We start from the raw sequence: 12,755 nt of genomic DNA on the forward strand, positions 1-12,755 counted from the left end.
AAAAAAAGCCCAACACATTGCTATCACCAAAAAAGCCAAAATCCCATAAACAAGCAAAAAGACTTCCTTTTGATAGCTGATGATGGAGATAACAACTACTTGCTAAGGAAACAAAATAGTGCTGAACGTGACTCTGATGCCCTCTTTCTTCAGCTTAGCAGCCTGGATATTCAGAAGTCGAATCACTTTGTGGTAAGAATAAGCTGACGTGTGCTTTTCTTTAAAGAAAAACAATGTCACAAAGGTATTTTTCAAGTCAAGGGTGGAAGTGAAGTCATGGTTGAAGTTATTACCTCTGACTATCAAATAAAAGAGCCCCCAAAACAAATAAAATCTGTATGTTTCTACAAACTTACCCATAAGTTTCTCTGCCAGCATGTTGAGTTGCTCGGAATTGAGTCCACGGCCAACGTAGGATGAAAACTGCCAGCTCAGTACTTCTAAGAGCTGACTTAGAGTGGCGGCAGGGGGATTGTTAAAGAAAGATAAATTCTGCAACAGAACGAATGCTTTGTTTAGCAACTATGGACAATACTCCAGGCTTTAAAATAAAGCAGCAAGTGCTTAAGCAGAGGCCAGAAGTGTTTACAAATAACCCAAAAAAATAAAACGGGGGGTGTGGTGGATTGATGAGCGGAATGAACTTGGACAAAGGTGCCTTGGTTCCTCCCTGGTTACTAGCAAACCTACAGAGGGATGCTCCTGGAGAGAGTGTGGGGCTGTGTACGTCTTGGATGATAAAATACCTTGCTGCGCTTCTGGTAGTGATGTATGTTAAGGCAGTGAAAATATGCTTAATGCCTGTCCAATAAATGCAGATCCTGTGTTCTGCAACTTGCAAATGCAATTTTTGCAAATGCAACAGCAATTGAATGTAAAATTTGTGCTGTGCCAGCAGGAGACGGGAAATAATGATTCTGCTTTTGCTCAGCATCGAAGCAACTAGACAGTGCTACCTGGCTCTTGCAGTCTTCTCCGTGTGAAGCACTAGCTCCTCTAAAATGAGGGGAAATGGTATTTAATTACATTATAGACCCAACCATAAATCTACTTCAATAGTTTTGGATCGCACCTGTGAAATTATTTTGTGCTGCGTGTGATTTTAATCAACCACGTTCTAGAACAACAAATTTGACCTGGGTAAGTTGTGAAGGAGGGTAATCACCCTTCCTTAGTTTGTGAGCTAATACTTTAGTCTAAAAAATGAAAGCTAAGAGGCATATGGTTTTACATCCGGGCAGGGAACAGGAGATAGAACAAATAACATAGGAGTATGATGTTGATAACTGCGTATTTGAAGAAAATAAGGTCTTTTCAAGAGGGAGAAACAGCCTTTTTATAGTGAATGTACTTGGCAACCAAATAATAAGAGTGTGAAAATGCAGGAAGCCACTATTTGTGTACTGAAGACCTACCTGAGGGTCGTTGGTTGATAGGTTGTACCAAATAATAGAAGCCCATGCATTGGGTAACTGGCTGACGTTGGAAATCATCACTACAGGCAAAGAGCTCGTCTGGAGGAAAAAATGAGCACAGTAGGTAATGACAGTGCTGTATTATTTGTTGTCTTTTAGTCCTTCCTTGGTCTTCTGCCCTCTCCAAACATTGCTCCTGAGCCTGGGCACTTCCAGCATAGTAGAGCGAGACCAACTGCTGATAACTGCTGTCCAGCCTGTTTCTAAAGAGAAATAGGCTTTGGGAGAGTGTTCAGGTTTTGGGTTAGCTTGGCCTGGGCAGCAAGTTTGGCTTTTAGCTGCATGAAAGTTGTAAAGAAAAATGGCTGCGTGACTTCTTGCAGACAGAAGAGTGAGTCCTGGTAGTGTTGGTCATTAATTGGTTCTGATAATGGTCTGTTTTAGGTATGCAGGGATGTCCTGAGCATATTGCTTGCAGTTGTTGTTGTAACATTTTCTAAGGTGTTAATTTATGATGTTTAATGGAGAAATGTGCCTTCTAGTGCATATGATTATTATTTTTTTTTTTGTCACTGGGCTTAAATGGATTGTATGGTCTTTAGATCAGCCTGTATTTCGGCTTCTGCATAGAAGGGCTAAGCAAGTTACATGAAATCTGTGCAGTTCTGGAAATCTGGCAACTGCTTACTGCATCTAGGATAGATGGGCCTGCAGCCTGGCCCAACAGGCTTGCTCCTTGTGAGCCCCTGGAAAATGCTGTTTGCTCTCACCACGGAAAATCTGTCCAGAATATACTCACTTCCAAATTGATAGTCAGTCCATACAGGCAGACCTGCGTTTCAAAGCTGATGGAGTGCAGCTCTTCAGTCACCATATGAGGGCCCTGAGGGGGAAAAGCAGACAATGAACTGTGCGTGTGTGCTTGGCGTTTAACACCGCCAGGGCAATCCAGCTGCTGAGATTACACAAAGCTGCAAGAAAGCACACATCTCATCTCTAAGCAGAAGAGAAGAAGGAAACCCTTTGTTCAACTCTAAACTAATCCAGATCTCTGGTGGATTTTTTACTGATGATTCTTAAACGGTAACAAAACCACAACCCTGGTTTTAAAGCAACGCTTTTTTAACTTTCAACTTGGGTAAAAATGTTGCTTTACAACATGGTGTTGCACCCAAATGTAGCAGATTTTTGTGCGTCTGCTATTGTCTCCCACTCTTCCTGAAGTTTCTCTACTGATTGACAGCCCCAGTCTAAACACCCATGTTAAATAGGAAACAAGCAAGCAGCTCAAAAAAAAGCATTTACAGGAGCCATGTCCTTAAGCACAAGCAAGCTTCTGTCCTAGAGAACAGTTTTGTTTTCTTTCAAGTATACGCAGAAACTTCTTGACAAACAATCTGTCTGTCGTAGTTGATTAGCTTGTTTTTCAACATGTTGCTTGGATTACAAACTAGCACAGCTCTATAAGCAGCTCTGCAAAATCTTTGCCCCTTGAGAGCCATGTCTTTAAAAATAGATATTTCCATCCCCACGAGTTGAAATATAAAAAGCTTTTTTCTTATTTTTTCTTCCCTTTTTTTTTTCATATTTGTTTGCCAGACTTCTTAAAAAAAAAAAAAAAAATGAAAGCAAGATGGAAAAGAGAGGAGGGAAGGGAGGATTTGTATTCCTGAATCAAAGTACTTCCACTTTGAGTCAATGTAAATGGAAGTGTTCCTTGGGAAAGTGCCTCACGGCCTCCTGTTTCTCCCAGAGCACCTCCTTCAGGACGTGCACAGATGCTGTAACAAAAGGTTCTGCGTACACGTGAGGCTGTGGCTGCAGGAGATCCTCAGGCATCTGCATCACACAGCTGCCTTACCAAGGGAAAATCCAGCATAGAGCTGCATTTTAAGTGAAATGCTCACCCATCCACTCAGCTCAAATGTTTTAACACGGCTAGAATCAAGCTGAAGAGGTTTGGGAAACTTAACTCTGCCCCACTAAAAGTTTGAAAAAACCTGAGATTTTGGAAAAAATAGATCTAAGCCTCAACAAACCAAGATTGTGAATATGCTTTCAGCTGTTGTTAAACAAATGTTTATGCTCCTAAAGGTTCCGGGCGGTGCTTTGACCAAGGAGGAGCCCCGCAGGTGAAAATCAGCTAGCAGTGAGCCACGTCACAGCTCGGACATCCTAATCCCCCACAGCCCCACAAGGTTGGGATGCTGCGGGTGGCTGTTGCCCCCTCTGACGTGTCATACTGCTGTGTCACCGCACGAGGGAGACACCAGACCAGGATTCAGACCAAAATCAATCAGGGAATTCGGTCCTGCTTTGGGCATGCCAAATTCTTTTAGGGAAGTACAATCACACCGTCATGTCAGCTGTGAGCGTGGCCAACAGATCGCACATTTCAACTTGCTTTGCTCTAAAAGCTTGTTTTTTTTTTTGTTTTTTTCAGAAGCTAACTCTTTGACCAAAGAGAAGGCCATGCAGGGCAATGCGTGCAGGCATTCAGGTGATTACTTCCTACCAGCTTCTGTAGCTATTTAAATACGTAAACTCGAGGCACATAATTGAGGCTTCTGAGTGCTTCTAAAAGGTTCTCACTGTGCTCATACAATCGCATGATTATTGAGTCCGACACTTAGAAGGAGAGTATATATTTCAAAATCTAATTTACTTACATATGGTTGCTGTTGGATTTAAATAAAATCCAGCCTGAAATACTTGGGAGAGTAATCAAAACTACCATCTAAAATAAATCCACCAACCTCATTTCCTTTGCTTCCAGCACTTGATTTCATTTCTTTCGGCTGCTGTATAAAGCAAAACAGAAATTATGTGGCAGAGAAACTACAGATGAGTACATAAAGAATGTCAACTGTAGCTATGGTGCCCTCAGTGTAATAGGGATTTGTTTTGAGTTTACAGATAGGCTTCAAGGAAGGCACTGACTTCTGTGCCTTGTGAAGTCCATTCAGTGAATGGCCTTCTGGTAAATATTTTTAACCACAGAAGTATTGTAGGTGAGGGAGTCTGCTTTGAAAGCAGGACTTGCTAAGACACTGGAGAAGCTACTGGAACACTTCTGCTGGCTCTCAAAAAGACTTTTGCCTCAGGCATTGTTTCAATCAGATCTGAAGTGTTTAATTATGTATTTCACCGGGACATTGGTCTTTTTTTTTTTTTTCTTCTTTTTGTTTAAAAAAACGAAAGTTTCTGTGTAATTCAGCATGATTAATCATTTCCTCTTGTTGCATTAAGTTTGTAATTTCTGTGGAAATACAGTCTCACTTTATGGCAGTGTGGAGTGTGACACAGATGTTACAGGACTAAATGATCCTTTAAGAGAGAAGAGAACGAGTGTAGATTTTTTCCAACAGTACCGTTCTCCTTGTGTAGCTTTTAAAGAGTATCTTATTTCCTCGCCAGAGGTGCAGGGCAAGAAAAGAGCAGACAAGCTTACCAGGTGTCGGAATTCTACTGACAGGCTGCCATTTGCCGACTCATCCATGTTCATGGCTTTCACGTGTGTTCCGCACAGCACGAATCTACGATTGCTACGGAGAACATGACACTTAGGCACTCCAGTGAAAACGTGTTGGATAGCTGAAGGACTCTCATGTTTTATTTCCTTACCTTACTGTTGAAACGTTCCTGAAATAGAAGAGGGGTAGAGGAGGAAACAGATGATGAATCAGTAAACGTGAGCTGTGCTTGCTTTGAGTAATGTATCTCGAGTCAGTCTATTTTCCCATATCTGTTGAATGTATGTTACTGATATCCCTGCAATTTTTGGGAAAAATAACTGAAGTTTCTGATGTGCAGTTATTGTATCTGACTTCTTGTTTTCCCTCCGCTGTTGGAATGACGTATGGAAATTGAAAGCTGCTGTGCTAATTGAGTGTGTTGTGAGGCAATAGAGGCCTGTGTAGATAGGTCTTGGCACACTGGTGGTGCACATATACAGCTTCTGAGAGGAAGCTGTCTTGTCTCCTGACCAAGTGTTTGTCTTCCTTCTTTTGGCACAGCACCTGTGCCCATGTTGTCAGGAACAGAGTGGTTTGTAGGGAGCTAATAGAAGCATCGTGGCCAGAGCAAGGGAGAACGGTGAGCAGAGAGGAGTTCGATCAGCTGTGCTGATTCTGGAATCATACCTGGTGGTTTTTCGTGCTAGGGGGCCTTCACCTTTGGTAACTAAGCTTGCTCTGGAATTAGGTCTGTTACATTGTACTGAAAATCATGGTCTTGTTAAGAAGACTGATCAACTCAAACAGATGTACTTGTGCAAGTGTTGGCTCTGCACCTAGTACATTATAGGCAGGCTCTGAAATGCCTTTTGCTCAGGAAATTATAACCAGCAGTAGGAGCTGGGGCTCATGGTTGCCGTAAGAAAAATGGGAGCTAGTGCAGTACTGAACCTGTTAGTAAGGAGGAGCTTATGCAACAGCCTTGATGTCAGGCAGGAGTAAAACACTGCAGGCTGCTGTAGTTACTAATTACAGCGCTAGCTTTCCAAGCACAAATTGTGTGCAACACTTGGAGCAGCTGCGTGGGACTATTGGTACAGGCAGAGGGAAGTGACTATCCCGTAAATGCAACAGAGTTTGATTTTAACTCTTCTGTGATGCCACTATGCCACTATTTAAGGCTGAATTTTATTTAAGGCTTGAAACAAATGTTAAATGGATGTTTCATCTCCAATTTCAAAATATCAGTAAAGAGTAGCTTTCTTTTAAAGTACAAAGAGATTTTCCACATGAGAGAGAGTCATTACCCTCATTACCCCGTGTGAAACCCATATGTTTCAACCCTTCATTGGTTTCTTTCCCCCTTTATGCAAATTTGAAAGCAGATAGGGTAGCTACTGAAAAAGCTGCATGGTCTCTGTAGGAAAAGAGTTGCCTAATCTCTTCACTTTTAAGTTTCTTACTTGTCGATAGTTGCTTTCACTCTGATCTGGTAGTTCAGCTCTGGCAATTTAATGAGCAACCTTCAAAACAGAAAATTTATAAGTGAACACTCAAAACAACAAAAACAAACAAACTAGCAAACAAGTTTGTCACCAGAAAATATTAGAGATCGCTACCTCCACATCACAATATTTGAAATGATTATAATCTGAAAACAGATTAATCATCCAGGACCGCATCAGGATTTGCAGGGTCCTATACATAAAAGGAGGGATGAGTTTATCCAGTGGCGAGTGTTTTATCTTCCCTGCAAGTCTGAGGGAGTGGGTGTAGAGCTAATGAAAAGATCAGAGATGGATTTGTATATTTAACTGCACTGTACTTTGTGTAAGCTTTCCACTCCTGCTCTCCCACCTTCTATGCCTTCTTTTTGCTGCTGGATGGAAATGAGATTCAAGATTCTCTCCAATCTCACCTCATTTTACAAAGTCAAGCTAGGAGCTAGCGGGAGAGAAATAACTTGTCATTGATACACCAATCACACACCTCCCAAGCTGCAGATGTTTCTCTTTCTAATGTGCTACAGTGGCTCTGAGTATTCTGATGTTGGCTGGCGTGATGTGGATCATTACTTGTTAGCTTGCGAAGCCATTAAACCATGAATCCAATAAATATAGATTCCTGAAGGTGCTGACTTTTGGCCACAGTCTGCCTGTCTCCCTTCTGCTGTTTGCTCTTCATTGCCACTTATTACAAGTGACAGATTCGGTGTCCTTTAGACCCTTGCTTGAGAAAGCTCCCTGGAGTCGAAAGGGTCTCTGCCTGACTCTGACACAGAAGTTGTAATACTTTTCTTTATGGATCCTGAAATGGTCTCCTAGGGTCAAGTGCAGCCTATGAAGGGAGGAATTGATATCAGGCTTCCTTTTCTTACCTTAATTTTACAGTGAACTGTATTAACGTTTTAAGAACCATTGGCCTCTGGGGGTGTGTTGGCATACAGGGCTGCCTTTCGACCACAAATGAACTAGGGTAGAAAGAAATGAAACGAGTAGTTTATAGGAATATGCATAAATAAACATACAGTAAGCTTTATTATCTATTTCTTTGAGACTTACTTCTCTACAGATGCTAAAATGGAAGAGAGGCATTTTCACTCTCAGTTCTCAAAATGATCTCGGGGTCTGACTTACACTTGAATTGTTCCCATAAGAAACAGATATCTGTTATACCTTTAAAATCAAACCAAAATCAAATTCTGTAGGACTAAAATATCAATTGAATGATCTAGCCTTTTCTCAGAACCATAAATCAAGCTATAAAGTCCACTGAACCCGGTTCCAGTGAAATTAAATAATCGTTTTTTTTCCTTATTTTATAAAAAAGCAATAAACCATGTTGTGCCTGCAGACACAGCTAATAGAATAGCCACTTGTGGTCTGTCTCCTTGTATAGCTGGTACAACAGAGAAGACAAATTATGAAAATGTTATATATGAGTAGATGGATGAATTTGGGAGGGAAGACTACTTTGGTGGTGAAGAGAAAAGAGAAGGATCTGCTGCTTCACTACACAAAATTCTCAGCGGTACGTACGTGATTGAAATAAGTGGGTTTTGGCGTTCACATAGTGTCAGAAGTTGACCACAAAACCTTAAGTGCTGTACACGAGATGCTCTCTGGTACCTTCAGCTTCTCTGAGTTTTGATGACAGCGTACATACTCCTTCCTTTGGAAACTCAGTCTTTAAGATCCTTGCAGATTCAGCTTTTTTTTTTTTTAATTCATTCTTAACAGTTAGGCTTTATTGTTACCAATAAATGTGCATCAGTTCAAGGAAAGTAACACGAGTTCACAATAGCTTACGCACTTGCGGAAGAGGTTGTAGAGCAGGAAATTGACTTTTTCCAGCAGCTGAGGTCTTTGTACTGGAATGGGATCCCCATCGTATGTCAGTCTGGTCAACAGCTCATCCAGTTTTTCCAGTTGCCTTCTAACTTGAAAAAGACTCTCTGCCAACAGCGTAAAACTACAGAGAGACAACAGATTACCTTGCAATCTCTCATGTTACCCATTAATAGAACATAACATCTACTGAAGCTCTTGCTTAGGAAAATTGGATTCCGTGCATTATGGTGCTTTCGAGCTTTATACACAATTATGCTCATTCATCTTTTGTTTACAGCTGTATATAAATACATCATGCAAGATTTCCCACTTTACTTTCAAAGGTAAATATCTCCCCAAAGGCCTCATCAACAACAGTGCAACAGTGACTGTGATAGTTTAGAGGAAATGCTTCACCGTCCTGATGTTTTACACCCAGGGCACTGCTGCCAGTTTTCTTGCCCACAGCTTAGTAGTTTTTCCAAGTGTACTCTTTGAAAGGATAACGGTTATATGAAGTGAGTGTGCTACCAAGAACTAAAAAAATTATTTTCTTCAAATTGCAAAAACCATCTATGTGTTCGGTTATTCTCCCTCCTTTTTTCTGCTTGCTATTTATTCTACTTATTCCAAAGTATTAGTCAGATGGGAGAGTAACTGATGCTCTCTAAAAGTATTATTATTTTTTTTAAATCTAAAGTTATTTGTTTTTGTGTTTTTTTCCCCACAAGCACCTTTAAGCCTGATTCTATTACCACCATGATGCAGACTTCGGTCATTCAATTCTGGGTAGCTTTAAGCCTAGAGCTGTGATGTACCCAGTGAGTCAGAGCATAAAGTATCTACCCAGCTCCTGCTGAGACAAAACTCCCACTGTCCTCAGTGACAAGCTCAGTCAGCACAGCTCTTACTCAAGCAAAACTCCCTGGGGTATGTGTATCATATATCTGCAACTACCATCAAACCAAAAAATGACCGACTGCACTGGCTCAGGCTCAGCGCTTTACTGTAATGTCATTCATTCTCCCAGCAAATTCTACCGTTCTACAGCTTGATCTACCAAAGCAAAGTGTATTTTTAGTTATTTACTTGCATAGCTGCTCATGAATTTTCTGCTGTTGCAAGGTAGCAAGGCAAGCGATCTAAAGGAATTATCATTTTGTGTGCATGGGGCTTGCAGACTTCCTGTGGTTTTCAGTGGAAACATAAGCTCAGCGCAGGTTTACCAGTTCTGGAGCTGATCGAGCCCCCCGTGGAGGGGACCCCCGATGCAGGCAATCTGCTGCCGTCTCTTCCAGTCCAGCAGTTCCTCGGTCAGCATGTTGCTCATGAGCATATCAATTTCGTGGATGACACGGCCTATTTTACTTAGTACTTCCTGTAACATGGGATAGCTGTCACGGACTGTCCAGAGGGAACGGCTACAACGTTCAGCCATTATCACAAAGTGCTGATTACATTTTTTGTATGATTTTGAAAACATCTGTATTTAGTCCCACCACTTTTGTCTCTTTAGCCCAGAGGTGACTGGATTACTCACCACGTAAAGCTAATCCTGAATATCAATGAGCTTTTCCTCAGTAAAATTTCTCTTTAAGGGTTGGGAGGGGGAGGTTGTATTCATAGTGGGCATAACACCTCCAAGCAGCTGACGTTTAGAAGCACTGTCAAGGTCATAAAATCCTTCTATTTTGCATCATGTCCAATTCACAGGGTTATTTTTGTTTATACATTTGACTTGCTTTTAACATTTGAAGGTATGTGTGTCTGAACACAAGGCTTTCTGTACTGGTAAAGGAATGATCAAGAAGTGCTCGTAGTCACATGTCTCTCTTGCTAAACAGAGCTAGCTATTGTCTATGTATTTGTTTGGTTGGTTTTGCAATTACTAGATCACATTTACTTTGGATAACTTTCATTTACTGTAAAAGCTCTAGACTGCCAACTAAGCTATCCATCCAGTGCAGTGCAGAAGAGCTCCTCTGCAGTCCTCCCGTCTAAGGCGAGCAGAATCATAGCCCTAATTAAGCTTCTGCTTAATTGCTGGTTTCTTAACTGCTCGCCAAGATCACCCACACAAACACAAAGCCCTCGGTGTACTGATAACTCACATCCTGTTTGCCTGCTCGTCCACGAGGAGAGAATTCACGAAGGCACAAGTAGCCTTTGAGTATTCGGTGTGGGAATGAAGGGAGAAAGCAAATGACCTACAGCTGACAAAGGATGTCACTAACCTTTCTCTTGTAGTCTAACGTATTGAGCATCGCCTGCAACGCCAACATTTCCTGTTTAATGAGGGCGCTGTTTTTGTCGCTCTGCTCTGCCAGGGGTGAAAAAATCGCTCGGTTAGTTCGGTACAGATGTGGGCGTGGGGGTTTGTGCGCGTGTTTATGGGAGACGTGGGGGGGGGGAACCGACAACCTGACTGCAGGAGGAACTAGGGAAAAAATAAACTGCAGGCATCAGCAGATTACATAATGGCACATTTCCCTTGAATAGGCCCATTTGCATACAGACTTAAGCTACGGTTTTATGATGCCGTTCTTGAAATGTGCGTGTGTATGGAACAGGAAAAAGGTAGAAAAGGCATGGCTCATAAACAGCAATCTCTATATTTCTTATGTGCATAGTGATATGTACATCTGGCTTGGATCAATGATTGATCTGCGTACTATTGACACACGCTCGTGGTGTCAGCACGTAAAGCTCTTTGGGCTCCAAGTGAATTACTTGTCTGGTTGACATGCATCAAGGTTACGCGTTTGAAACAGATAAAATGTTCATCACCATGGGGATTTTAGCAGCCAGGAGTACCGAATGCAGGTACTTCCCCCTTTCTGTAATTTTTTTCCTTCCGTGGATCGTGCATTAGCTTCAAGCTTCCCCAAGCTCACCACATAGGCACTCATACTTGGCTCATCCCCCACCTTTTGCACTTGTGTCACTCATGCTACCTTCACAAAAGAAATTGGTGCCAACTGTGTCTCTGCTGAGTTGTGGATTGACATCTCATTACATCAGAGTATGTACTTCGAGAGAGAGGGAGATGGGTGCTCGACTCTCTGCTCAGCCATCGCAGTTGCTCACGTACGCGTTTTAAAGTACTTCAAGCTGGTGTGCAGCAATTGTTGGCAAAGTGAAATTGTAAGCCCTGAAAGTCATTTATGTAAGCATGTTTGATTTCGTAAGTGGGGCAGGTTTCAATCATCTGTTTGGTCAATAACTGTGTTTGATCTGATGACCAACACCTCATTCAACCATAGCAATTTGATCTCTTCCAATTGTCTAGCCATATCCAGCCTTAAACACGCAAGTAATGTGTTCAAGAACCAGGGCGTTTCAAACCCCAGCTATCTCTGCGTGTTCAAAGGGTACCAGGAAGGTATCTGAGTAGACACGAGTGGACCTCAATTTCTTTTCTGAAAGAGATCATGCAAGTGCTGTTGCAGTGTGCAGATTGCAGATCTCAACCATCGTAGGTCAAACATGCATTCAGAGTGCTTACCAGCTGATTATCATCACTGTGGTCAAAAAAGAATAGACAGCCAAGTTAGAGGCTAAAACAGTACTCTGGGAAATAAGAAGCTCTTCCACGGTGTGCCAAGGAAGAGCCAAGTCAACCAGAAGGAGAAGGAAAAATAAGTTCTTTAAATTAAGAAAGTTATGCTCTTCTCGTTGTGTTGTGCCCCTTATCTATAGAAAATAACTGCACTTGAACAGTGGGATCATATTTGCCCTTTTAACCCCATGAGAGTCATTATGTCTCAGACTATGGCTTTATACAAACTAAAAATCTATTTTTATGCTTACATATATTATCTCAATAATGCATAGAAAAACCCGAGGCTGGATTTTAGTTGTGTAATCACTTTTTTTTCTAGCAAATCTAAAAACGATTACAAAAGCACTTACCTAAACTTTGTATTGTTTTATACCTGAAGTCAAATTCTTCTTGTAAGTCTTCCAAGTATTTGACATCCTGGTCAGTCATCTTTCCCAGGGGAGAGGAAAGTGAGAAATTACTTCGGTGTTCACAGTGGCATAAAAAGGAACTTGCTTTGTAATGGATAAAGGCATAACATAGCATTCTCCTTTCCTACCACCTGAACACGTAAAATGTTACACCAGTAACTTCACTGACTCTGTATAGCCTTAAAGCAAATGCATAATTTCCCAAAGTCAGAAAGGTTTGAGCAGCAAAGAGAGCAGCAGTGGCTTGATTTTTCAGAGGAATACTTAGCAATTTTGGTAAAGGAGTGATGCAGTTTTACTGCTTTGGCTTTTTGCAAGGGTTAGTCTTCATACCTACAGCAAAAAGTTTAGAAGGTGTTGTATCTGTACAACATACAAAGATAATTCAAAAAAGACGTATCAAGGGAAGGAAAATGAATCTGTAGGAAATAATCTGGTTTGCTTCAAAAGCTTTTTTCTGTGCTGTCTATAGGAAGCCTTGATTCTGCCAACGACCCACGACCAATGCTTTGTAGTTCCCTCAGATATGCAAGTTCGGTGTCAGGGAAAATACAGGTGTTCGTTTGCTAAGTTAGGACACACCA

At 41.5% G+C, this 12,755-nt stretch overlaps 1 protein-coding gene across 1 annotated transcript in view; it reads right to left on the reverse strand.

Annotated features, from left to right (window-relative positions):
* The window catches only part of STAT4 (signal transducer and activator of transcription 4), a 39,560-nt gene that overhangs the window by 7,290 nt on the left and 19,515 nt on the right, over nt 1-12,755 (reverse strand). The window contains exons 6-17 of the mRNA XM_003207431.4: nt 12,112-12,190; nt 10,434-10,519; nt 9,426-9,577; nt 8,183-8,341; nt 7,248-7,340; nt 6,334-6,393; nt 5,040-5,057; nt 4,867-4,960; nt 4,172-4,216; nt 2,215-2,298; nt 1,416-1,514; nt 357-492 (exon numbers count right to left, since the gene is read on the reverse strand). Of these exons, the coding sequence (XP_003207479.1) occupies nt 357-492; nt 1,416-1,514; nt 2,215-2,298; nt 4,172-4,216; nt 4,867-4,960; nt 5,040-5,057; nt 6,334-6,393; nt 7,248-7,340; nt 8,183-8,341; nt 9,426-9,577; nt 10,434-10,519; nt 12,112-12,190 (1,105 nt within the window). The remainder of the gene's footprint in view (nt 1-356; nt 493-1,415; nt 1,515-2,214; nt 2,299-4,171; nt 4,217-4,866; nt 4,961-5,039; nt 5,058-6,333; nt 6,394-7,247; nt 7,341-8,182; nt 8,342-9,425; nt 9,578-10,433; nt 10,520-12,111; nt 12,191-12,755) is intronic.

Source organism: Meleagris gallopavo, chromosome 7 (assembly GCF_000146605.3).
Source record: "Meleagris gallopavo isolate NT-WF06-2002-E0010 breed Aviagen turkey brand Nicholas breeding stock chromosome 7, Turkey_5.1, whole genome shotgun sequence".
NCBI classification, from domain to species: domain Eukaryota; kingdom Metazoa; phylum Chordata; class Aves; order Galliformes; family Phasianidae; genus Meleagris; species Meleagris gallopavo.